General features: G+C 48.3%; 1 protein-coding gene across 3 annotated transcripts in view; it reads right to left on the reverse strand.

Annotated features, from left to right (window-relative positions):
• Window positions 1-21,890, reverse strand: part of SLX9 (SLX9 ribosome biogenesis factor) — a 59,422-nt gene extending 37,532 nt beyond the window's left edge. The window contains exons 1-2 of one of the 3 annotated variants that reach the window (XM_064452237.1): window positions 21,722-21,890; window positions 20,381-20,489 (exon numbers count right to left, since the gene is read on the reverse strand). In XM_064452237.1, coding sequence (XP_064308307.1) covers window positions 20,381-20,489; window positions 21,722-21,841 — 229 coding nt within the window. In that variant the 5' untranslated portion in view covers window positions 21,842-21,890. The remainder of the gene's footprint in view (window positions 1-20,380; window positions 20,490-21,721) is intronic. The other 2 variants (XM_064452236.1, XM_064452235.1) reach the window with 2 other exon arrangements.
• Between the last annotated feature and the right edge of the window lie 6,087 nt (window positions 21,891-27,977).

Raw genomic sequence — 27,977 nt, forward strand, 5'->3', positions numbered from 1 at the left:
CACCTGCCTAATCCAGGTACCCACTCCTGCCTGACATAAGCACACAGCCCTCCCAGCTGAAAGGGCTGGCAAGTTATGTCCAGACCAGAAACAAGCTGACTTTTTTCTTTGCAGCACTATGAAACTTACTACGATTGATAAATAAACCCTTCACCACAAGATCAGGACTAGAGATGCCAAGCAGTAGTCCCTAAAGCACAGAAAGAGGTGATCCAGCATCTGCATGAAGACAATGGCCCTGTGACCTTGAAAAGGTCTTACTAATTCTAGCATTCAAATGTGACACAGTGAACTACCTTTTTTTTTCTGGTGTGTGTGGTGGTGTTGATTACACAGTCCAACGAGCCGAACACCTGAAATCTCTAATTCCCAATGAGGTGCCTAAGCACCTCAAGTCTCATTTCTTCCTCACAGGTACACAGACTGCCCCGGAAGTGGAACCACTCCAAACACTGCTTCATTGCCTCTTCCAGCCTCCAACATTTCTGGTGGCTGATGCTTTTTATTCTGTCTCAACTGATCTTCTGCTTCAGCAATCAATTTAGAGCTCCCAAAAGCCCTGAGGCACTATTATGCTCACTGGCTCTGCCATCTTATGCAACATGCAACACTCCCACAGCATCTTCCTGCCTGGACAGCCCTACATCCTCCTCCCTGTTCCTCCTCTGCCTGGCTCCAGGGGACACACAGGCACCATCCTGCAGCTATACCAAGCCCATTGACAGGCCACCGTGATCGTTACCTCACTACAGACCTCCTATGACATTCTTCATCTCCTGCCAAAGCTGGGCTTGACCACTCTGCCGGGACCCTTCATCTTTCCCACAATCATTCTCACACAAGACAATTTCCTTTTTTCAAACAAATCTTAAATTAGAGCAAGCCACTCCACTCCAATATGCTCATTTGGCTCACTTAAACAGAGGTGAAATCTTTAAGAAAAATCAAGATCTGGGCCCCTCTAGGAGAGGCAGAAGTTATTTTCTTCTCCATCCCACCACCTTTTCCCCTTTTATGTATCTGAAACTTGCAGGACAGGATCAGTCACCCATCCTGGAATGACAGTTTCCTGGCAGAAACTATTTTAAAGCAAGCAAAATTTAAAAAAAAAGACAGGGCTCTGCCACCTTGTACTTCATGCTCTCTACAACCCTGCCAGCAGCACAAGCAGACAATAAGAAGCCTCAGCAAATGACATGCACTGCTGCACAGCACATACCACGCCTGCATTAGCATGAACGGGTGCCCTCACCACAGCCCCATCTACCTCGTGCAGCAATGACATCAGCAGCTGCCAGAAGAGCGCTGTTGCAAGAACACTCTTGCCATTAAAAGAAATAATGGGAGGACCAAACAGGAGAGGACCAAACTATAGTAGTTCCCTGATACTCCCTGCTGTCAATTTTCAGAGCTGCCAGACAGTTGGCATTGCCTTGATCTTCTCAGGTTTGCAACTACAGCACCAAATCAAAGAGCCCTGAGAACTACCTGTCCCCTCACCTCTCTGCGCTTTGGTATCCCCACGCTCACAGGGGAATGCGGTCTGGTGTTATTCCTGTAAACAAACTGTCCCTCGAACAAGAAAAACTACACAGCCCTTCCCAAGCGGTACTCTTGCAATACCTAGGCTCACCGCACCCAAAATACACCTCCTGAGAACACCCACATTGCCGACAAAATATCGCATTAGTTCCCATAAAAGACTTTCATTGTAAAAGAAGGGCCAGCAGAAGATCTTTCCATATTGCACAGAAGATGCTGGCAGGAAGAGTGTTTCTCCATGGTGAGGAGCACTGCTGGCACAAGAGCTGTGCCTACTAATTTCTTAACATGGACCAGTCAAGTGGGTTTAGATCCACGTCACACACCTACAGACTCATGACTGGTGTCTCTCTTGGTGTTAAGGCTGGTTTAATCTTTTTACCCTATTGACAGGATATTATTTTTTACCTAAAGGACCAAGAGCTGCCAAGCACTATGAGATATTTTTCACATTTTGCTGGCTTTGTTGAGCTTTCCTTTCCTGATGAGGACCGTCCCATTAGTCCTGCCTTTGCTGAGGTATCACAACAAAGACATTAAGAAATGCCACCTTCCAAGTGGATCCCAAACCAAAAGGGCAATGCACAATCTGGACTCCTCCAGGAGGTGGGACTGATCCAAGCTGCTGCGTCAGGAACGATGTTTGCCAGTATCAAGAAGGCTGTTCCACTTTAGAGGTTTGTGGGCTTGGATATTGCCACGCTAAAAAAAAAAATCACAGAATCAAAGAATGGTAGGGGTTGGAAGGGACCTCTGGAGGTCATCTCATCCAACCCCCCTGCTTGAGCAGGCACACCTAAAGCAAGGGGGCACAGGACCACATCCAGGTGGGTTTTGAATGTCTCCAGGGAAGGAGACTCCACAACCTCCCTGGGCAGTCTGTGCCACTGCTCTGTCACCCTCACAGGAAAGAAGTTTTTTCCTCATATTGAGGTGGAACTTGCTGTGTTCCAACTTGCGCCCATTGCCCCTTGTCCCATCATTGGGCACTATTGAAAAGAGCCTAGTCCCATCCTCCTGACACCCACCCTTTAGATATTTATAAGCATTGGTATGATCCCCCCTCAGTCTTCTCCAGGCTGAACAAACCCAAGTCTCTCAGCATTTCCTCATAAGGGAGATGCTCCAGTCCCCTGGTCATCTTCATGGCTCTCCGCTGGACTTGCTCAAGCAGTTCTGCATCCTTCTTAACTGGGGACCCAAAACTGGACACAGTACTCCAAATGTGGTCTCACCAGGGCAGGGGAGAGGGGGAGGATAACCTCTCTCGATCTGCTGGCCACACGCCTTTTAATGCATCCCAGCATACCATTGGCCTTCTTGGCCACAAGGGCACATTGCTGGCTCAGGGTCAGCTGCTTGTCCATCAGCACTCCCAGGTCCTTCTCAACAGAGCCACTTTCTAGTATTTCAGCCCCCAGCCTGTACTGGTGCATGGGGTTGTTCCTCCCCAGGTGCAGGACCTTGCCCTTGCTCTTGTTGAATTTCATCAGGTTCCCCTCGGCCCAGCTCTCCAGCCTGTCCAGGTCTCGTTGGATGGCAGCACGGCCTTCTGGTGTATCAGCCACTCCTCCCAGCTTGGTATCGTCAGCAAACTTGCTGAGGTTACACTCTATCCCATCATCCAGGTCATTGATGAATATATTAAACAGGACTGGACCCAGCATGGACCTCTGGGGAACACCACTAGTGACAGGCCTCCATCCAGACTCTGCTCCATTGATCACGACCCTCTGAGTTCTGTTGTTGAGCCAGTTCTCTACCCACCTCACTGTCCACTCATCCAACCCACACCTCCTTAGCCTGCCTGTGAGGAGGCTATGGAAGACAGTGTCAAATGCCTTACTGAAGTTGAGATAGACAACATCCACTGCTCTCCCTTCGTCGACCCAGCCAGTCATGCCATTGTAGAAGGCTATCAGGTTGGTCAAGCATGATCTCCCCTTAGTGAACCCATGCTGACTACTTTTGATAACCTTCTTGCCCTCTACGTGCCTGCAGATGACCTCCAGGATGAACTGCTTCACCACCTTTCCAGGGACAGAGGTGAGGCTGACTGGCCTATAGTTCCCCAGGTCCTCCTTCTTACCCTTTTTGAAGATGGGAGCGACATTTGCTGTCCTCCAGTCCTCGGGTACCTCTCCTGTCCTCCACAACCTTTCAAAGATCACGGAGAGTGGCTCAGCAAGAACATCCGCCAGCTCCCTCATCACTCACGGGTGCATCCCATCGGGGACCATGGATTTGCGAGGATCCAGTTTGCATAGGTGATCTCTGACCCAGTCTTTCTCAACCAATGGTAAGTCTTCCTTTGTCCCAATTTGTCCTCTCTCCTCTGGGGGCTGAGGTGCCCGAGGGCCAGCCTTAGCAGTAAAGACCGAGGCAAAGAAGGCATTCAGTAAATCCACCTTCTCCGCATTCTGCGTTACCAGGGCCCCTTCCTTGTTCAGCAGTGGGCCCACTGTATCCCCAGTCTTCCTTTTACTGCTGGTTATTTAAAGAAGCCCTTCTCGTTATCTTTGACATGCATTGCCAGATTTAATTCCAAGTGGGCCTTGGCTTTCCTCGTCGCATCTCTGCACACCCTGACAACATTCCTGTATTCCTCCCAAGTGGCCAGTCCCTTTTTCCACATACTGTGAACCTCCTTCTTCCTCCATTTGAGTCTCTCTAAAAGCTCTTCGCTCATCCGTGCAGGTCTCCTGGCTCCTCTGACTGACTTCTTCCTCCTGGGGATGCACTTATCTTGAGCTTGGAGGAAGTGGTCCTTGAATACTGTCCAGCTTTCTTGGGCCCCCCTGCCTTCCAGAGCCCTAGCCCATGGGATTCCTCCTAGCAGGTCTTTGAAGAGGCCAAAGTTGGCCCTCTTGAAGTCCAAGGTTGTAACCCGACTCACAGCCCTGCTTCTACCTCGCAGTATCCTAAACTCAACCATCTCATGGTCACTGCAGCCAAGGCTACTCCCAACTCTCACATCCTCAACCAGCCCTTCCTTGTTTGTTAGGATACGGTCGAGCAGCACATCTTGCCTCGTTGGCTCCTCCACCACCTGCATCAAAAAGTTCTCCTCGATGCTCTGCAGGAACCTTCTGGATCGTGCATGGCTTGCCGTGTTGCTTTTCCAGCAAATACCAGGGTGGCTGAAATCTCCCATGAGGACCAGGGCCTGCGATTGCGAGGCTACTTCCAGCTGTCTGTAGAAGGCTTCACCAACTTCCTCTTCTTGATCAGGTGGCCTGTAGTTAACGCCCACAATAGTATCACCCATATTTGGCTGTCCCGTAACTTTTACCCACAAGCTCTCAACCTGTTCTCCTTCCATTCCAAGGCAGAATGTACAGAATGTAGGCATAATGTAGGACAGAAAACAGCAGCCAAGTACACCCTGCTGTGCTAGAGCCCCCACCCATGTGAGAAACACACAGCACCTACCATGTCCTGAGGAAGCTGCAGCTCTTTGGTGCTTTGGGTGGACATGTGCCCCTCCTGGGAGGGGAGAGGGAGATACATCCTGCTGATTAGTGTAACATGAAAACACCCAACACATTCCAGGAAAAAGAGGAAGATGCCATGTCTCCCCCTGCCAATTCTCACACATGCTCCACCACCCTAGGCCAAGCTGCTTCAGGAAGAGGAAGAGTCAACAAAGGTTCTCAAGACACAAAACCTACTCACACATCTCTTGAAATATTCATTTTCTTCTAGTTAACGAAGTTTTGCTTCCACTGCGGACCTTGCAAAATCAGAGCCATCTGTTGGAAGCCAATGGCTGATGCTGCTAAAACTTAAAAAATCCATTTTTCCTGCTATTCCAGCTGCCTTGAAACCAGCTCATGTACTCCAGAGAGGTCAACTGTGTGCAAAATATTGCTAATAAGACGTGCACTGGAGACATTCGCTCGTAGCCAGGATTTCTACACAGATCTTCCTGAAGCCAGAAATACACTAGCAAAGTCAAACAGTGCTACAGCCTTCTTTTATGAATGTTATATAATAAATAATGCATTTAAGTATTGTGATGTTGGGCTCCAAATCCCAGCCGCACTTAGCCTTTAAAGACTGTGCCATAATTATTTATAGTATTTATATTACGGGGGGGGGTGGGTGCATACTATCAGATCTCATTTAGAGATCATTTTCATATTAAGCAAGTCTGATTCTGTAACATTTTCTTCAATCAGAAAAAGGTGGCAGCAGTAGCTAGGGTACAGCAAGCAAATAAATAGACGCATATGGACATATAGGTCAAATAAGAATTAGGCCAAGCGAAAAAACAAGTTAGCTCTGAAATGTTCCTTTGGCTGCTTTTCCACATACAGTTCTAGCCATTTGTAGTTTAATCTTAGGGAAGCTCCATCCCCTTTGAGCCTACAACACTTACAAGCTTCCAAGCAGCAAGTTCGTACTATAACTACTCTGTGTTTCTTTATACCGGGTAATGTTTTCATATGAGCATTGCTCTTTTATACACTTATTGCACTAGGAAAAACTGAAGGAGGAACTGGAAAATTTTATTCTGTGTCCTACAGAGCAGAAAGAAAATCATTCAGCAACATAAAACTGACCTAGAAAAAGGAAGAGTTATTCTGCTGCCCTCTAATGAGCACATCTAACATCTGAAAAAAGAGCACTCTCAAAGAGGGATGTGTTGTTTAGCCACAGACACCTCCTCTCCTGCTACAGAGCTGTCAGCAAAGCAGTCACAGCGGAGCAAGGCAGCACCTCCCACACAGCGAAGATAGGCAGAAGAAACATCTGGGTGGACCTGAGACTTATTCTGTACTTTCCTGAGCTTAGACTAGAGTATCTGGCTGCATCCTGTTTTGTTCTCTTCCCCAAATAGAGGGAGGGGAGAGGTTCCTAATGCTGACCTTCAGGACACAAGCAAGTGTATCTATCAGCTCACCTCTGCAGCTTCCTCACTCTAAAGTTACCTCCAAAGGACATTTGCTGTATTCACCTTCTGTGGCCTTTCCTTGGCCCCATCTGGATGCTATTCATATGTTAGATCTCTTCAGTCAACCTAGCAAAGAAAATACTGTAAACCCATGATATGGAGTTAGACCATATGCTTCACTGCCACAGAGGGCCATGTTTTTACAGGTATTCAGGTACAACAGAAACATGGGGGAGCAACTTGTTTAAACATCTGTGAGTATTAATGAAAAGCAAAGGAATTCAGTTCTCATGCAAAGGTGTCTCTGGATTTGTACAATGCTCAGAAGACAGTCAGTTAAAAAAGGCAGTAAGGAAGCCAGAGGAACAGCCATGGAGCAACAGTTCTATCGGGTACTGTATTTAACTTACTCAGTTTTTGCCGAGCTATGGTAATGTGGTGGATTGACCTTGGGCAGCTGCCAGACACCTACCCAGCCACTCCCTCACTCCCCCTCCTCAACCCGACAGGAAGAAAATAAGATGGAAAGTTCATGGGCTGAGGTAAACGACAGGGAGATCACTCACCAGTTACCATCACAGGAAAAACAGACTTGACATGGGGAAAATTAATTTAATGTATTGCCAATTAAAATAGGATCAGGTGGTGAGAAACAAAGACACTAAAACACCTTCCCCACCCATTGCCCTTCTCCCCAGACTCAGCTTCACTCCGTCATTCCTGACTCCTCTACCTCCTCCCCTGAGCAGCACAGGAGGATGGGGAGTGGGGTTACAGTCAGTCCATCACAGCTCCTCTCTGCCGCTCCTTCCTCCTCACACTTATCCACTTACCCACTTATCATCTCCATGGACCGCCCCAGGGACCAGAGCACCTCCTCTCCTCCTTCTATGACTCTGGTATTCACAGGGCTGTTTCTCACTTTTTTTTCCTATTCCTCTGCCTACCCAGCATTTTCACCCGTTCTTAACTACGTTTTTTCCCAGAGACACCACCATCATGGTCAACGGTCTCAGCTGTGGCTGCAGTGCATGCATTGGAGCTCTCTGGACCCGGCTGTGTCTGGCACAGGGCAGTCCCGGCCTCTCCCCCTGCTACCAAAACCTTGCCACCTACACCCAATACAGGTAAACAGGCCATCATCCTCTATTTTGGAGGAAGAAATGACATGAAAAAGTTATAATAAACTGCTATAACAGTATCTACGCATTGGTATGTTATCTCCATAAATAAAAAACACTCAGCTACAGGCACTGAAGCAACAAGCATGCCTGCAGCTGCAGAGGAGTACACATAAGCCCAGCCCTGGGGTCATAAATCACTGGCATGAATCGAAAGCAATAGCCAGAAGCTTCACTGAGAAAAAGATGAAAGTGCCACTGAAGGAAGCAACTTAAATGCAAAATTGTTGTTTCTGTCAGCACAATTCCTGCAGTCTGGAACAACCTTCCCTCACCTCCCTGTCAACAGGCACACCAGCTTATTTCAGCTCAAAACGCATTGCAAAATAACTACTGGATGTACAGACACAGCCTGTACCTGTTGCAACTGGGAGTGTCCTACCCATGCTAAAGAAGCCCATTCCTGGTTTTGTAAGAACACTCAGTGACCTGAATTTACAAATAATCTTTATTTTGAATGGAAGGAGAGGAAAACAGTCATAGGTAAAACCAAATTTAGAAACCCACATAGGTAGGAAATGCAATAGAAGCAAATCAGCCCAAAGCATGCACATGCACTGCCACATTAGACATGAATGTCTACGATATCCACAGAATCCAAAATTCTTTAAGCAGATCTAAGGATTTTCTGCATGTTCTCCACGCAGTGGAGCACACAGCACCAGTGGGCCAGGAAACAAGTTTGCATCCCCCATTTTCCCTCGGATTTCCTGCCACAGACCCTCTGAAACACCATGTTTCATTGCAGTTCATTAACAATATCACCAAATACAATGCTTTCAAGAGTACCTTCCAGCTGACAGTCACTCCTTGCTTGAACATCTGTTTGATAGCCTATTCTTCTCCTGCAAGATCCATTTTCTGTGGTTAGCTTTACAGCATATTTGTAACACTGCTAGTTCAATCTAAGTCTGTCCAAATTACCATTTCAGACAAACCAGAATATTTCAGTACCCACTGCATTTAAACCTTCCATAGTAATTTCCTACATTCAGCTTAGACAATGCCCATTGAGATCTACAGTGTTAAAAATGCCACAAAAAAAAAAACAACAAACAAAAAAACCCACAGAATCACAGGTTGGAAGGGACCTCAGGAATCATCTAGTCCAACCTTCTAGGAAAAGCACAGCCTAGACAAGATGGCCCAGCACCCTGCCCAGGCGACTCTTAAAGGTGTCCAACATGGCCGAGTCAACCACTTCCCTGGGGAGATTATTCCAATGCTTGACTGTTCTCACTGTGAAAAATTGTCCTCTGGTGTCCAATCGGAATCTCCCCAAGAGCAACTTGTGTCCATTCCCCCTTGTCCTCTCCATGTGACTCCTTGTAAAAAGGGAGTCTCCATCTTCTTTGTAGCTACCCCTTAAGTACTGGTACATGGTGATGAGATCCCCTCTAAGCCTCCTTTTCTCAAGGCTGAACAAACCCAGCTCTCCCAGCCTATCCTCGTATGGCAGGCTTCCCAGTCCTTTGACCTTACTTCCTTTCCATAATCCACCTGACTAAAAAAACTAAACCCACATATAATGCCACATATAAGCATCAATTATGCCACTTTTGACGCACTGAAGGAGGCAACAGACCTTCAGCTGGTGCACACATTTTTACCCAAGCATAAAGAAAACTTTTGTCCATAAACAAAGACACTCTGAATACCTCTGCATCCCAAGGATCCCCTGAGCAGAATGGCTCTCAGCACAGGAGCCAGCACCATATACTATTTCTTAAGCGTGCACTGCAATCAGTGGCAGCCTGAGAGAAAGAGACAGCTCCAGAAGAGTATCATGTTTTCCAATAACTATAACCAATGGGCCATTAGTCCTGTAACTGAAGGATTACAGATTATGTGGGAGTGTGTGCCCCTGTTAACAGACTGTATATTAAAAAAAAAAAACAAACCACAAAAAAAACCCAAAACCAGAAAACAAAACCTCAGGCAAGCTAGACCTGCTACTACTCCCATAAGGGATAGCTTACATAGAATAATACAATAGATCCCACTCTAGTCTGAATTAACAGACATCAACTCTCGAGAGATATATTGTTAAATACACAGCCTGTAACTCAAATAAGACCTGTATTAGGGGGGCAAAGATTTCTCTCTCAGTAAATCAGAAATCTGATTTATGTAGATGACATCCTAGTGTAGAAGCCCTTGGAAAGAACACCAAAGCAAAATAATCTTCCTCTCGTGGGCATTTCGCAGGAGTATTATCAGAGGAAAGAGGACACTGACTTATTCCTGCACCCCAAAAGGGGTAACCTAGGAGGAGACCTCTCATCTCATTCACCCTTTACCATCCTCTAACAATTTTCTAAATAGAACGTCTATTAAATATTAAACTCCCAGGACGCATATTTCAGAAACACGGTTGACAGCTTGACACAACTCCATACCAATGCCGGTGACATGGGAAGGGTTCTGGCTTCCAGAGCTGTCGATCTGCCCTCTCCAAAAGCGCTTCTTCATCCCTCTTGGGATTCAGTTTCCCAATTCATGCAGTGTTAAACCGTTCCTCTCATACCCCATGAGAGGGTTTCATCAGAAGAGCAAAGGCACGGATTTTGGTTCATAACCCTCTTTTGTAACACTGCAGCTTCAGCACTCTCCTAAGCAGGGCTGATCTATTCTTGTGTAAGTAAGGACGTCTGACCATTTTAAACTGATTTACCAGAATAGCAGGCTAGATTAGTATCCTTTTAAAGCTTACATGGAGCAAGACATGGCATGATGTGCAAGGTGCCATGCCCCATCATGCCTGACCAGGAAGGCAAGGAAGAAGGAAAGACGACCAGAAGGAAGGCTAGTGTTAGCCCCAAATTCAGCGAGCCCTTCAGTGGCACAAGGGACAGACATCTTTGACCTAAAAAGCACGTGCTTGAACACCCAGCTTTTACAAAGGTTGGAGGAAAGCTTCACAAAACCACAGAGCGGCACCCCAGAAGCCTCACCAAATGAGTCTCCAGTCCCCCACTGTGCCCCACCCTCCTCTTCAGCCACCCAGCTTCAACGCAGCCTACAGAATGGCAAACAAAGGCTGCCCCAGGGCAGGCATGTACCTTCCACCGTCACTAGTGGTAAATGTTACACAGCAGGCACAGCCATGGGAACCAACCATAATAAGTAATTACAGATCTGACACATCGTTCAAACTCCTCGTACTTATTTCAGGCTTTTCACACTGCTACAGACTGCAAACATCTTGGCAACTTTGAGTACTCTGGAAAATGTTACTGTGTTTATGTAGTGCTCAGTATCCATGACCACTAGCTAATTGGAGAGTTAGTTTTTTGTTTGTTTGGTTTTTGGGGTTTTTTTAAATGTTAATTTTAAGAACAAGGACTTAGCCACAGCTGGGGGGGGGGAGGTTAATTACTGCCATAAATATTAACACAACTGATTCCCATGATCTGGCAGAAGGCACTCACAACATGGGAATGGTCTGCCTCCAGAAGGGAAGTCAAAGCACTTGAAGCAGTGCAAGTTTCAGGCACTCATTTAGCTCTTTCCATTTAATTGCACTGACTCTAAAGTGGAGTTTCATACAGCTATTCTCACAGCTAGCACCACACGGTACAGTCAATAAATGGTTAAACTAAATTTAAGCAGCACAGATTTTTTACTTTTTAAGAATTATTGTTATTTTTATTTAAGGCACCAGTGCCTTTAGGTGTCAGTAGAATTCCCACTCCAAATTCTCCCAGCAGCTACCCACAGCTGGTCACTGTTCTCCATTTCAAGCAGTCACCACAGCTCTTCATCTCTGCTGGAGGAACTGGTCAACTTGACTCTTGAAGCACGGTCCCACTGATTTTAATCCTTTGGACCAAAGCAAAAGAAGAGCCCTATGGCTTCAAGGCAAGTTGTTGCAACCTACAATCTTCTGTTTGAGGCATGATGTTGCTTAGGTCATGTGACCTCACTGGAGAGGCTTCTCATACCACTAACCGCTATCAGAGCTCCTCTCAAACACCATGCAGATTTATAACAACCTGTTATAAAACAGTCAGACACCAAAATTGTCCTTACAAGGTGATCTGGCGTTGTCAAGGTATGACAGCTCCTAAGACGCAGTGAAAAAAAACAAATTTCAGCCAAAAAGCACGGAAGAAGGAAGGTATGGTAAACTGCTACCCAGAGCAAGTTACTCAGGTATGGTAAATTGCCACCTGTCACCTTATCAAACTAGCGGCGTGGCTATCCTGGATGCGGCCTCACTCTGCCAGTCAGGCCAGCACCTTGTGCCCTTCCGAGCTCTTCACCTGCTCTTTCCTTTTTACTTCAAGTCAAGGCACATTCTCCTTATGGGAGCTCCCGTGCACAGTCAAAAGCAGCCTGCCAGTAGTCCTAAGCCTGAAATGAAAGTATTTTCAGCTACTGTCAAGTCTGTAAAACTATTAGTACGCAGTATACTGGGTTATCAAAAGTTAACTGCATTCTTTCTCCAGGAGGTTCAAGTTTTCTGCTTGCTGCTCTGCAAGAAAGAAACTGGGCTCCCCTCTGCCCCATACCAGTCAGTGCAGAGCTGGGACCGAGGACCTCCTGGCAGGCTCAGAGTCTCCTCCCACTCAGCAGCACTAGTTGAGACTCTTGCTGCACTGTGTCACACCAGCCAGGGTGCAGTGACGGACACAGTTAGTTAGAGCTCAGCTCAAGGCATGGAAGCAAGCAATGCTTTTTTGGACTGCGCTTCTGCAAACAAGCAGAGGAACCACTCCCCCACTCAATGCAGCCAAAAGGCACATACAGTGTCCTTCACAGCCATTTCTGGATGCCAAGTCATTAACCTTGGGGCTCAGGGGAGAGGTAAAGAGGGTCATTTTGCCTGTTTTAATCCCTGCCCAGCATTTCCCCTTTCCTGGAAATTTTTCCTTTCTTGAAAAATTCTTTTATTGGAGGTTTCAAGCACTTTCATACACAATGTCAGAGAAAACACCAGCTTACAGAAGGAAGTTTGCGGTTTGACCTGAGACCTGCATATTCTGGCCCTGGGACACACCTATGACCTGTGCAGGTTACATGAAGGACAACGGACACCTTGCAGAAGGTACTTGGGTGGGAAGGAGAGAGGCACAGAAAGGAGAGGTGTGCAGCCCATGCCTGCCCTGGACAGAGTGCTTGGGGGGTGGGGGGGCTGAAGGTGGCTGCACTTTGACTATTCATGTCTGCTGGGTAGCTAAAGATACAGTAGAGATAAGAACATGGAAGAGAAATGAGGAACTGCCAAAGCAGTTGCTGGATTTCCTGAGCCCTTCTCCCCACATCCCTCAAGCCTGCACAGGGAAGGGGAGCTGGTGTCTACCCAAGGCTGGATGCCTACTGGCACGCATCATTCTCAGTCTGTTGGGGCAAGAGTCAAAGGATACTGCAGAGCTACTCTGTCTGCCCTAAGACCACAAAAAGCAGCTGCCGCCACTGCCACCCACATCCGGAGCAGCAAGAGAGTGGGACAGGCTGGGAGCACAACTTCAATTGATCAAGGCTGAGTTTTATCTAAGCTGAAATAGCTGAAGGTTCCTTTAAAGGAGCTTGGCTGCCCTGTTTTAAATCCATGTTGATATCCAGTCCCCACCCATGGAAGTAAGAAATCCCAGCTCAAATGCCACTCAAATAGCTGCTCCTCCTAGGGCAGAGTCCACATGCTAAGTAGAGATTTTCAAAGATGTTAAAATCATTTCAGTGCAACACCACCAAAGGCATTGCCAATAGGCTACCTCTGACACCAGCTTAAGGCATAGCATTTCAACACTCCTAAAATTCACACAGACCAAAGCCTGGGCAGCTTATAACAAAGACAGATGGAGCAGGAACATCTTGTCATTTTGGACTAGCACAGCACATTGCATTTCACACACACATTGGAGATGCTACAGCCGCTCCTCACAGGCCATTTGCTGTCTTCCTCAGTTGGCAGAGTAAACTGTTTTCACCCCTTTGCATCTGAAGAGTGTTACAGTGGGGAAGTGCTTGACAAAGGTGCTCTGCACAAAACAAACACAAGGTGTGACAGCTGCCAGCACAGACTTAAATGCTGAAGAGAAGCGACAGCAGCAGAATCATGAAGAACCAGCAGCTTTCCACACAGGGACGTGGTAAATGACGAACACTAGCGGAAAATCTAAAAATACCCCAAACTTGCATTAAGAAAAACCAGCAAAGGCTTAAAACTGGTATTATGAAAGGATGCATTCATTAAAACAAGCAGGATTAATTTTTTTTTAATCCTTCAACAGCTAAACACTCCAACATGCCAGAAAAGAAAACAAAAACAAGCAAACAAAAAAAAGCAAAAAAAAAAAAACCCCAACAAAACACAAAAAACCCAAAACAGGAAACCTCCAGCTTCACAAGGCCAGGCACTGTACCACAGCCAGGAAGGCACAGCTGAAGGGGACTACACAACACGGCAGGCAGCAAGCTGTACAGAAAGTGAAGAAAAGGCCCAAAATGTTCACAGTGGGAAGGCTGCCAACATCTCTGGCTTGTTCTTACTGATTCACGTTACCAAAAACATCTTCCTAGAGAAGGTGCACAGTGCTAGGATTAGACACAGCAGGAGAGCAGACACATCAGGCTCTGCAGAGTAACACAGCAAACATCTCCCCAGCAGAAGCAACATGCTCCTACCAATGACACAACTCTGGGATTCGCACAGAAGCATTTCATGGAGAAATGTGATCAGGCGTGAGGACAGAAGAACCACCACCATAATATTTAGAGGCCACAAACAAGCAGAAATGCAACAAACAGATAGGAATAAATTATGGGGCACAAAGATTTGCATCCTGTCAGAGCTCCTGAAGAGCAACGGGGGACTGGCCACGGATGCAATTCTGCAAGGAACTCAACAGCAGATCCACTGCAGTGGTAACCACGAGTCCAGATACTGTAGGAACATCAATGCTGGAAGAGAAGAGGTCTTACATGGATTCTGGCACATTACCCATTTAAAAAAAAAAAAACTAGAAAGCAAATCATGTCACATGAAGTTAGTGCATGGTCCTACAGCAGGACCATGATGCCAACCAACTACAGCTTTTCCTATTATTATTTGAGGCTACAAAAGGAGAACAGAATTGGGCAAGTGGCTGCAGAGCCCAAGGAGAAAGAAGCAGACACGCATCAGGCACAGCAAATCTGGAACACCAGAGCACTGAGGTGCAAACCAGAAGGGCATAGTCAGTGACTCTGTAGGGGGAGGCTTGGTAAGGAAAGGAACTCAGAGTATCTAAGAAAGGGGAAAAGGAAGGCCATACACAGCTTGCAAAATCCAGCCATTCCAAGGCATCAGGTTTCTGCTTGGCCTGATTTTATTCTCTCCTGTCTCCACATTTGTTCAGGAGGAAAAAGGACTTCCTTCTTTGCCAGATGCTCAGTAATTTGACTCCTGTTCTCCCCTCCGTGCCACTGACAGAAGAACCCATGCTGCAAGACAATCCTGGTCACCAGAGGACGAAAGATCTCAAGATACAAAGGGTAAGTCAGAGATATTACAGCACGCATGCCTGAAACGCCCCTATAGCTTTGCATCACATTGTGCAGATTCAGGCTTCAGCAACAGCAAATCCCAGCACAACCTCTGCTCAGGCTATATATATATATTTTATATATATATATATATATATTATATATATATATAATGTCCTACGTCAGTCTGCCCCCCACCTCGGTATAGAATCATTGACTCACAGAGTGGTTGGGGTTGGAAGAGACCTTCAGAGATCATCTTGTCCAACCCCCCTTTCATCTTTCACTAGACCAGGTTGCTCAAAGCCCTGTCCAACCTGACCTTAGCATTATAGAATCACAAAATATCTCCAGCTGGAAGAGACCCATAAGGATCACCGAGTCCAGCTGCCACTGTGCAAGCAGTGAGAAAGTTCTCCTGGCTTTGTAATGTCAGGAACACACTAGAGTAATTTCTGTACCTAAAAATACTATTTTATATTCCCTAGGATGGCAAATTTTTTTGGTGCTGCTCATGCCATTTCATAACAAGTTGGAAATCTCTCTGCGACTGATCTTATTTGTGCCTTGTGAATTGCAGTATGCCATGTGGTGCCTTGTTTACTTACTTCTGCAATTGTTCTTTAACAAATCAGAAAATCACTGCTATGAACAATTCCAACAATGGGACATCCACAGCTTCTCTGGGCAACCTCTATTCCAGTCTCACCACCCTCACTGTAAAAAAAAATGTCTTCTTCACGTCCAATCTAAACCTACCCTGTGGTAGAGCTTATGGACTCCTTAAGGACCCTTAACTGGTCCAGGACCAGAGGCCACAAATGGTTTTAATCCACATTTCATATTTGCCTGGCTCACCAGTGGCACAGGAAGAGCTAGAGCCATCTGCAGGAAAAGCTACTCTTGCCACAGCCTCAGAAATCAATGTGATAAGCTAAGGTTTTGCAAACAGTTCTGAAGTGGTAGCACTTGCTATTGCACTTTTATGGAAAAGTGTCACTGCACTTCTGGTTTCTCATCAACACATCTTGTCACAGTTCCCTTCTGGAGAAGCTGAAAATAAAGCAGGAAGCTTCCAGTCCAGCATGTGGAAATCATCTGGAATCTGGTGTTAAGGTGAGCTAATGATTAAAGACAAGAAGCAGCACAGGAGAAAGTAATTGCAGCAGGTCTGCTGCTCAGTATGACATGACTCAGAGCTCCCTGATTTAAAATACTTTCCATTTTTGACCACTGGCTTTCTACTGTCACATATGAAAGACTCACTTAAAATGAATAACGTTTTGGTAACATTTTTTATCACAGATCCACCCTTTCCTTCTCATGCTGCAAGAATTACTGATGCTGTAACAGCCTAAGGTGATACCTTGCACCGATCACAAGCAGCATGCTGTATCAGTCTTGTACCTAAAGGAAGCAACAAAACCATTACCATGACAGTAGCAGATCCTTTGACAGGGCACCCTGCCTCCAACAGATGCACAGGAATGCTCAGAAATCCTCAGAAAAACAGGGCATTCAGTTGGCAAGAACCAACACCACCAGTTTATCCTCCCCAAACAAGGGGCCTCTTTCCATCTCTTTTCAGCCCCAGCACACACCTGTGCAGGCACACGCAATCACTTGTGTTAACCGAGATGCCAACCTTGCTATAGATGCTGAACTTTTCAACTTACAGATCGTGCTCCTCCCCGTTCCCTCAGAATAACCACAGCCAAAAGAGCAGCTAAAGCTGGTCACTTAACAAACTAAGGGGAAAAAAGTGGAGAGAGGTCTCCTCTTTCATTGGTGGCTACAGGCCCTGAGCCCCAGCATGACAGTGGCTTCATTTCCTAGAGGGTTGCATCCCCCTGGCTCCAGGGCATCACAGCAGGTCTTCCAGATGACGTTTTCATCACATGGAAGTAGCCTTGCTCTGCTGTTTAGTTAGCCCCTAGCACATCGCACAGCCCCCACAGCCATGGTCTGGGCCCTCCTCTTGCCCCAGCTGTCCCACACTGCCCTGGTGGCAGCCCATGTCCCATCCCTGCACATCCCAGTGGCCAGAGCCACTGCACAGCCCTCCAGCTGCCTCTCTGCACTGCACACAGGGACCTTGTTGGATTTAGGACTCCCACCCCGGGGCGAGGGAAGCCTGTCTCCAGTCCTGTTGCAACACTACAAGCCATTTCAAGGCCTCGATATCCCTCTTTTTTCCACCTAAGACCCAGCAAGAGCAGAATCGCCACGCTCCACCTGTGCATCCCACACCAGATGAGTCTTTGCATTAAGAAACCCTGACAGCCCCCTCCATCAATCTGTGCAGCCCCTTCCCGAACCCACAGAAGGAAGCATCCAGCACTCACATCACACACGGAAGCGGATCCCAGAGCTGAATTCACCATGTGAGACACAAAATGTCTTGTTTGGGTGCACATCTACTCTCTGCTATTGCCATTGCTTCTTCCACGCTTGTAGTGGAAGAGACAGCAGGCAGCCATAGACACCCTCCCTCACTGTGCAGCTTCCAGGCTTCCATCATACCCTGCCTCACAGCCTTCCCCCAGCTAAAAAGCCTGGGGTTTTTGCTTTAGGAACAACTAAATGGGTATCCCAGTCCTCCAAGCAGCCTTGCTGCCCTTCTCTGAACTTTTCCTGGTCTGCTACAACTTTTTTGAGACAAGAGGACAAGGGCCACAGATGGCATCAAATAGCTGCATGTACCATGAATTTATTTAGGGAGCATAACAACGCTCTCCAGGTCACTCTTTTTTCCTCCTACTTCCCAACAGCCAATTTGCTTTTTTGATCACTGTTGAGCTCCAAGCTGACATCTTCTAAAATTTAACCTGATTCCAAACTCTTTCTCAGACTAGATTTTAACTGGAAGAGACCAGACCTGTAGAATGAAACAGTGTAAAAATCTGCTGATTTTACAGGTACTCCAAATAATTTAAGTGAATTCAAAATGTCATCTCTTTGCCTCCTGTCCAAGCTGCCCTGACTGCCTTTGTTAGAGCCCCACAGTTCAGGCAGCCTTTCCCCTCACCGCACCCAAGGCCCATGCTTACACAGCTCCCCACACTCCCATGCTTCTGCAGGCTGCTTTGAAGGCAACTTGAAACCTGCTGTATGAACATGAGCAGCAGTCATCCTCTCTGACAACAAAGCTGAACACAGAAGCACAGCCATGGAGTGAGACACTGGGTTTCTGGGAACTACACCTCCAAAAGCAGAGGGATGCAGGGTCTAAGGAAGAGAGATAACAGAGCCAAAACCCATAGCTGCCAGCCAGGCTTGGTAACCCAGCAGAGGGTTTCCTGACAGGTCCAAGCCCTGTAACAGCTCCCCTGTTTTCACTTCTAAGCCCACACTGAAATCTCCCTGGCTGTCTCTAAAGTGTCACAGCACAAGGCCAGATGGTAACACAAAACACAGAGATACCAGCAATCTTAGATAATGTGAAGCAATCTTAGGTAATGTGAGGCACCCCACACAGAGCACTCATAGGGAGAACAAACAGCTTTCTCAACTGCCAGAGCATCCTTGGCAGAAAAACAAATCTTCAGCTGTGAAAAGCATGGGAGAGAGAGACTAAGCCTGCCAACTTGACCTTCTCAGAGCTTGAAAAGCAAGTGGGAGAGTAACACTTTTTTTTCTTGCTATTAAATCTTAAAATAACAATGTGCAGGAGAATCCTATACTCCTGCCCTGTGAACTGAGCTAAAGGGCGGGGGTGGGGGGAGACTTGGAGTCAAGTTGAATTTCCTGCTGAACAGGCCCTCAACTGACCAGATATCCCAGCAGACAAAGCGCATTTACCTAGAATCTCTCTTTTGACTCCAGGGTGCCAGCCTAGTTACTATTCACTGAATTAACACAATAAAATGAATTGATTTCCATAATAAAAAAGCCTCCACCTGGCTCCAGAACAATACAAGAAGAAAGAGGACAGCAGCTTGGTAAGATTTAAAAACAAACAAAAAAATTCAGTTTTTGCCTCATTGAATCGCAGGTTTGAGCCCCCAAATGAACAGCTATTTTTAGTTGATCATCTAAAAAGTGTGAGGGAGTGCAAAGCATTGGGGTCAGCATTGCTGTCTGCAGCAAGCCAGCACGCAGCCTCAAGAGAGGGTTAAACGTAGTCAGGCACTGCACATCTGCATCATCAGCACTGCACAGGGACCAGCAGCACAGGTCTATTTATAAACCAGTCATGTACAACTGTAGCCTGCAATGAAATACTAGGGCTGCAGGGTGACAGCCTTCAACAACATGCTGTCTAATTTAATTAAAGAGATGGCTGTGTTCACACGCACACACATATAAACACATGTCCAGGAGAGGTAGGAACAACAAGCTCAGCGTTTTGAAAACAACACATTTCACAAAATTTCCGTGCAGAGGGCAAGAACCTCCAGCAAATGTGCCCTCACACAATCTTCCCATTCCCTCACTCTGTGACCAAATGTGACTGATGGGCTATGACTGCTACAGCTCGCCATTGCTCAGGTACCACTAGCTCTTGGGTGGTTACTGGGTTTCTTTGTAGCCCTGGACATGGAAACAAAGTCACTGTAGCAGTCACACGCATCTTCTCCACCAGGACAGATTACTGTGCCATCAATTTCCCTTTAGAGAGGTGAAACCCAGTTTCAGATACAAAGCTCTGTCTGCCACTGAGCAGACAGAGGGAGCATTTCCTTGTTGTGGGACTAGGAAAAAAAAAGCCTCTATCATCTCCTCCCGTTCCCACTCTCACTCCCCATATTCCCCAACGAGCTGGACTCTCCTGCTCAGGAGTCCTTGAGCCAGGGACCTAGCAACAGCAAAGGACAAGAGGAGAGAACTGGCTGCAATCAGGCTGCTGTGGGTAAAGCACCGCTGATGCACAAGAAGCAACATGCTGACAAAATACTGGGGTATGAATGGCAGCTGCTGGTAAGGCAAAAGCAGCCACAGAGGAAGACTAGAGATCAGATCACAGCCTGGGCTCTGCTGTCCCCTCAGCCCCTGGGGCCAGGAGCGTTTGGCTGCATTCGGGTGCCCCACAGGCATGAGGGCTCCAGCACAGCCCCACAGCCTTCACGTAGCCTGAAGCTCATTCCCCACCAAGGGAGCACTAAGCACATACATGCCTTTCTGCCCCTTCCAACCCCAAACAGAAACCACTTTTAAAAGCCCCTGCAGGAATGTGGGAAGCTGTGTTTGGGTTAGATTCTCCTAGGCTTGTTCTGACAGCCACTACAAATAGAGTCCCCAGTGTCTTTGCTCACAATCTAACATGGCAGTCATTCAAAATACAACAAACCTGTTCTGGAGGAAATTATGCTTCTGGAGTCCAAGTCAAGCTTCTTTACCAGTGTATCTGGGTCAATCTTCAGCCCAGAAAAGACACCAGAAGACGAAAAGTCCCAGTCCTTATCCAAAAGAAACATTAAGCAGGAGTCAGTACAAACACCACCAGGTAACAGTAATTTAAAAATAAAAAAAAACCCAAACCCAGAGTCACCCAGACAGAAGGAGTGTGCATGCTCCAGCCTGCACAGGCAGGGGTAGGTAAGTCACCCCACTGGCCTGACCCCCCCAGGCTCTTCCACCCCGAAGGAAGTTTCACGGTCACATTTTGGACTGTTCTACTCCTAAGAGATTTCCACCTGAACTCAACCTCACCTCACTCAAGTGAATCCTCACTATTACTCCTAGAACTGTGAACAGCACCCTTAGGAAAAGCCAAATTTATAACAGATATCTAAGTACATAACAATACAGGTAAGCAGCAAATGAGCAGATTAGGGGCCTAAATCAGTGGACATTAAGCAGATTCAGTGGCTACTAGTCATTTACCAAATCTTCAGCATCTAGTTCCTTTAGGCATGCAATGCCTCCCTAAGTCCTAAGCTTTGCAGTAGCTTCTCTGGTTGGCTTAGAATTTATTATTTTAGCCAGCAGGATCTCCCAGCACCAACATGCAACTTTATAGTGATATAAAACCAGCTGTTCATGGCACAACCTATTCCTCCCTCCTCACAAGGAAAGCTGGAGGTGCATAAAAACCATTTACTGCTGTTCTGTGTCCTCGCTGTGGGCAGCACCCAGATTTAACCTGAACTATGTAATAATAACACACCTGGTGAAACCAGACATGGTTTAAAGCTCCTAAATGATTGTGTGTAAACTGATAGCCCACCTCCACCTGCCCTGACCTGACCTCGAAGAGAACCACTGCAAAACGAGCCAGGCAACCCCTTACCCCTCCACTCACAACACTTGCTGGTAATGATCCCCACCCTCTCCCCTAGCAGAAGGAGCAGCGGGCTCTCCTCTCTGCTTGTTAAAGGCCTGGGGATGCTATAGGGGCTGCCTACAGCGGCTGCCATAGCTGCCGCTACACAGCGGTTTCAGCATCGCGGCTGAGGACGTGGAGGGGCACCAGCCGTCACTGCAGCGGCGCGCTGACACGCCCACGATGCACAGACAGGCCCTGAGAGAAGTGACAGGCCTTCGGGAAGCCGTTTCCCGAAGACAAGATGGCAGCGGCCCCTCCCTCACACACCTCCCGCCCCTGGCCGGCCGGCGCGCGGGAGGTGGAGCCCCGCCCCACGTGAGGCCGCGGGGCGCGGGCCCCCATCGCCCTGCGCACCCCCGGTACCTTGACGGCCGCCCCGGGGCCGGGGCCGCAATCGGGGCGCGGCGGCGGGGGAGGGTCCCGGGCGGGCCAGGGCCGGGGGGCGGTACGGTGGAGCCGTGGGCGCTTAGCCTTCCCCACCATGGCGGCGCGGGACGGAAGGGAGGAAGGGAGGAAGGGAGGAAGGGAGGAAGGGAGGGGGCGGGCCCGCCGGCGCCGCGCCTCTCCTGCGCCGGGGCCACACTCCCCGCCCGGGCGGGCCGTCTGCCGGACGGGTTGAGGTGGTAGGGGAGCTAGCTCCCTCGGCCGCCACAGGCAGAGCCCAGAAACCACCCCCCAACCCCCGCCAGCCCGCTCAGTAGCTGTTAACTCTGAAGCGTAATGGTGGGGCCTTAAACACCAGTGTTCTGCCGCTTGCCGCTCTGATGGGCAGCCGGGGCGTTGGTGGCCGTCAGAGTGGCAGTGGTGTAGGCAGCCTCCTGGAGGTAGCTCCTGGAACAGGAACAGTTTGTCCAGAGAGGTTGTGGAGGCCCTATGCCTAGAAACATTCAAGGTCACATTGGACAGGGCTCTGAGCAACCTGATATAGTTAAAGATGTCCCTGCTCACTGCAGGGGGGTTGGACTAGATGGCTTTTAAAGGTCCCTTCCAACCCAAACCATTCTATGAGTCTATGAAACAGGTGGAGGGTGGTTGTTCAGTGTATTTAGGTTAAACCCAGAGACTCTACAACACAAAGTCTGGCATAAGTGTAAGTCCCTGGAAGACCTGAGGCGTCTTGGTAGCACTAGCCAGACCAGGGTGCCATGGTAGAACAGAAAATTCTGAAACTCCCTGCCAGAAATTATTTCCATAGTTACAGCAGCAGAAAATACCTGACGAGCCCCTGTGGAGCCCAAGCACTTGTTTGACCATGCAGTTGTCACCAAAAGCTGGGGATAAAACTCCTTAACACCGGCTGTATTAAAGAGCAGGCATTACTTTATTTGGCGCCAGGTGCATGGGGGATAATTCCTCCTAGTGTGCACACCTACCATAATTCCTTTTAGACATTTATACATGGAAGTTAAGATACCATGCCTAATATGTAATCACTGACCTGGCTGGGTGTCCCCTTCTTCCATTGGTCTATATCTTCTCCACTTAAGTTTAAAGGTACAGTGTCATTTTAATTCACTGCGCATGCTCAAGAGGAGTTGGCAGGGGAGCAGTCTTTTCATCCCTCAGTTGACTCGGTGGTCACAATCTCCCCTTGCTGGAGTTACCTTTCCCCTAGTTGCCACGCTTCGGCACCTTCTGGGCCAAGATGTTCCCTGCTATCACTGCTGGCTGATTTGTGGCCTTCCTTTATCTTCATGCCCTTCTTTGCAGCAGGATGTTCCCACTGTTAGTCACTGAAGTTCTACAGATTTGTATTCTTTTAGGAGGTTCTTGTCAATGGGGCATTCATTGCTAATAGCTTATTGTCTGGCCTAAGCATTCTTTATTACCTTGTTAAAATTCCCAGGTCTTAGTCTCTACTCCTGGCTATGATTCTTTCTTAACTACTACTAACTCCTGCGCTATTCCATTTCACCCAAGAATACATGTGTGAGGTAACACAGTCACAGACCCAGGTGGAGACCCCTGACAAAACAGCCTCAGCCCTAGCTGCACGTTTCCATGCATGTGAGAAGGTGAGATGCAAAGCCACTTCTCTCCCCCCTCCAGGGAAATAAAAAGCTCCGGCCTTGGGAACTATGATGGTTCTGCTCTTAAAAAGCTCTGTCGGGTGCTCTGCGGTTAATGCATCTTTGTTTTCCGGCTGACCTTTCTCTGTCCTCCCTGGCTCCCTCCAAGCTGTGTTTCCCAGGGTCTGACATTGGGGAGCAGCCTCATGGACCCACATCCCCACCCTCACTTCAGGGCTACCCCAAGCCCCAAGTACCATTTTCCACTGTTTTTTTGAAGCCTCAAAAAAAAAAAAAAAAAAAAAAAACAACCAAAAAAACCCACAAACCATCCAAAAAATAAAATGCCAAATGTTGTGTTCACCGGTAACTGGTTTCTTAAAGCAAGGCAAACTTCTTGCTGTGTACTTCTCTGTGCTGACAGAAGTTCCTTTTTCGGCCCTGGCTTACAGGCGGATGAGTGAGTACATGCCAGAGGATGAGAAGAGCGAGTCCAGGGGACACAAAGCTGCTCCCAGCTAGCAGGGCAGTACTGATGAGTCTGTCTCCTGGGCAGCAGCTGCTCCCACCCAGCCAAGGGATTGATGAGTGTGGATGGGCAGGGGCAGCACGAGAGTGCAAGGCAAGCCGTGCCATGCAAGTGGACACCTGGTGACCCTCCTTTTGGGTACCAAGGACAAGGGGAAATGCAGGGAGAGGACCCTGGGAAGGTGGTGCTGCTTGGAAAGATGCCATGTGCAGTTTAGGCACCTGCTCACAACCAAGCATACCCCTATACAAATACAAGAAGGTTGCAAATAAAAAATATCTCTGAGGATGGGGATCCCACAGCCTCCCCGAACCCCTGCTCCCACTGTGCTACTCATTCGGCCAGAGTATGGCAGTGGGTGGGACACACCAGGGAAGATTTAATGTTCACCAGGGGTAAAAAATAACACCAGGAAAACCACCTCCATTACCCTGCTGTAGGCTGGGTGAACGTCATTTCAGAGCAAAGCACCAAAATGACAGCTCTGGCCACCAAAATCAGCACTCTGGGGAGCAATAACTCTGAAAGTGCCCAGCTGGATGTCCTCTCCCCACCCTGGCTGCTCAAGAGCATCCTGCAAAAACCACAATGGGCCCGCAGTCAGTGGCAGGGGGAAACACAGTCTACTTTAGTAAAAATAAAATTAAAAAGGGGAACTAATAAAAATAAAGATGGTTGAAAGAAAATTAAAAAATCAATGCTTGACAGCTTAAAATATTTACAGTCGGGCTGGGGAGCATACACACTACAACTAAGCACATATGTGTCTCCAAAGGATGCCCACCCCCTTCACCTGCAGCAGGCTTAAACAGTAGCAAGGAGAAATAAAATAAAGAAACAAAAAGACATCCTCTGAAAAATGGAAGTTGCTCTCAAACTGGGGAGTATCAAAGATTAAAACCTCAAGCTGGTGAAACCCACACCAAAGCAGCACGGGTTTTGCTGGCAGTGGGGGGTGGCTAGCAGGAGAGGTTGGACACCAGCATCCTAATGCTGCCTGCTCCAGCCCTGGCTTGCTTCTGCTTGGACAACTTGTCCCATGTACGGTTGTGAAAGCACGGACACAGCATAAGAGTAGCTACTTATTGGTAATACACATAGTAAACAGCCAGGAGTAATGAGCTACTAGGCCAAGCACTGGTATGCTGCAGGCTCGCATAGGGGAACATGTTACGGGTCCCCTGGGAATTGTTAGGAACAGTGCTTTGCTGGGGATGTCAGCTCAAAGCCAAAACTGCAAGAGAGCATGAGGAACAGCTCTAGAGGAACTGGAGTATGCCAGTGGGCTTCAGCTTTGGGCTACAAGGACATATGGCAGACCTGCTCTGCTTCCACTGCTCCAGCTCAGGAGGCTCCCAGCTCTCCCACCCCCTTCCCTCGACCTTTTGTCAGTGGGAGCAGAGCTGTTTGAGAAACCCAATGAAATCATTTAAGAGCAGAGAGCAGCCCGATAAGGGCCTTATGCAATAGAAAAGGCAAAATTACAACAGTTCATCTCACTCTAGCGCACTTCCTTCCCCCAGATCTGCAACTGGCAACGCTGGCAGGAAGCCCCAAAAGATTCCCAGCTTCATCTGCCCCGGCCCACCCACTCCAGGGCTGGGGGCTGCTCTGCAGCACCCAGCTGCAGCCATCCAGGCTTTCCAAGCAAGTTGGGGCAGGGACCCCGTCTCCCAGCAGGCTCGTCCTTGGGCTCCATCCCCACTGTATCCCACACCAGCCAGGCAATAGCTGCTCTGACATTCCCATCCTGCCGCAAGTGTTGCTATGATGCTCTCTAGCTACAGCCAGCACCTGGCTGTGATGAAACCAGCCCAGAGTTCTGTTGTCTTCTTTAATGAAAACACTAACCCATGGAGCATTCATCAGAGCTCAGAAATTTGCTGTTAGCACTGTGATTCTCTTTGCTTGCTGCAAAAATGAACCCAGCTCCATAACTGTAAGACAGCAGCAGGTGAGCTGCATCGCTGTCATAATGCATGGAAGGGGAACCTACAAAACAATTAACAAAAGCTTCACATTAATAACTGTTATTAAAAAAATCAGCTATCCTGCACATTTTCTATATTACTTTTTTTTTTTAACTTTAGTGCCATAAAGAGCTTAAGAGATAGTTGCCAGGAGCTGGTTCCTCTCTGCTTGCGGAAATACTGTCACAGGTCTGTTAGGAGGAGTTATTGCAGCCTGCACTACAAAATTTGAAGGCTGCTTAAAAAAAAAACCACAGTCCTGAACTGTGCCACAGCAAGAATGGCACTGGTGTCCTCTGCCAAGTGAGGAGGCCTTGCTACACCAGCAGCCAGCCCAACACAAAAATTTCAGGCCCCAACCTAGAGTCTGAGGGGAGCCAGCTCCCTATCTTCTCTGCACCAAGGGGCTACTGATAGCTCCCAAAGGAACCAGTTTCCCCCACTAACAGCTTTATTTGCCAGATAGGGGAGTGGACTGGCCACCGGCAGTGCTGTGAAAAGTTAAAAGTGGGGCAAAAAGGGTGGGTTTTGGATAGGGTCCCTTTCCGATGTGCAGTGGGAGGGCTGCAGACCCCCCGGTGTAGCCCAGGGAGGAGATCAGCCCCAGTCCTGCAGGGCAGGATGCATTGACAGGGCTTTGGCCAGTGTAAGTGGGGCTGGTTGGGTTTTGGAGGGTGAACACGCCCTCCCACAGCCACCACTCTGACTTCCTCCTTGCTGCCCCAGCCAACCATAAGACAGAAATAAGAAGGAAGGTTTGGGGTGCTTCACAAAGCTCCCGATGCCTGGCTGCGTTTCCCATCCAAGCTTGAGAAGTTGAGACCATCGTCATCCCAGCTCAAGCACTGGACAGAGGAGAGGTCTTGATGCGAGGCAAGTACAGCATCTCTGTTTTCTTTCTCCTGTTTTGTTCCTCCTTTCTGGGGGAAGGGAGGCACCTGGGTGACAAGGCAGTTTCATAGCTCTGGTGTTTCCAGTGATTTTGTTTTATAATTTTTGACCTAACCTCCTGCTGTTTGAGTCCTTAGACGGGCTTCAGGGAGCTCAGCATGGTGTCCCTCCCATTTGCGGCATGGCACGGCAGTCAGTCTACAGAGCCTTTGCTGAGGCAGCTTGCCTGGTCTGTACTGTTTTTGCTTTTGGAGATAGGATTAAGCCTGGAACTGCAGGTTGTTATTGGGGGGAAGGTGTCAGACCACACACAACCCCTTCCTCACTGCCCCATGGGCCTGGAAAGCAGAGCAGAGATGGTGCAGCGTGCTCCCCCATACCCCCCCCCCCCCCCCCCCGATACTAGGGAGAGCAGTGCTGGCTGCATTCCTGGCTGGCAGCACTGGGCAAGCACCAGGGCTCACAGCTGCACTGGCTCCCCTCTCAGGACTCCCTTCTTCCCCGTGGGATCCCATACAAACACCCGCCACTGGTTGCAGCATGTGACGGCTCAGAGGGGAAGAGGAAACTGGCACAGTGGCGTGGCATGGGGGAGGCAGGGATGGCTGCTGGGGGTGGCTCAGCATGGTGCCACCGCTGGCACATTGGCACAGGGACCTTCCTGTACCCCTGTGGGCCTGGGGAGAAGACAGATGTGACCCTCACTCTTCTCCTCCATCACTCTGTGTGCTGTACACATCAGATACTCTGCTGACGACTGTTGAAAATGCCTGGCGGCAGCAGGTAACACAGCAGAGGCAGGCAAGCTAACCCCAGGGACAGCAGATACTTCCCAAAATCTCCTTGCCTCTTGGATGCAGGCAAAATGCAGAGCATACCCAAGGTGTCAGGAAAAGCAGCCTGGCATCTGTTTTCGATGCTTTTTCCAACACTGTGGTCCCAGTTCCCAGCCTCCCAGGCCGGTGAAAAGCAAACGTGTGAACACTTGCAGAGGTGTCGCGGCCTGTAGCCGGCACAGATGCCGGTACGCAGCTTCTGCAAGATGGGGGAAGGTTTTTAGTGGTGCGTTTCACTGTTGCAGCTGCCACATCCTGCTTCACACAGTGGTTTTGCACTTTCGTCCTCATCCTGGTGCTGTTTCAATCACAAGTGATCTCAGTGTGCTGGAAAGCACAGTGCAAGGTTTTCTCAGAGAAAGACATGCTTGAGTCACCATAGGG

This window comes from Phalacrocorax carbo, chromosome 5 (assembly GCF_963921805.1).
Source record: "Phalacrocorax carbo chromosome 5, bPhaCar2.1, whole genome shotgun sequence".
Classification (NCBI taxonomy): Eukaryota; Metazoa; Chordata; class Aves; order Suliformes; family Phalacrocoracidae; genus Phalacrocorax; species Phalacrocorax carbo.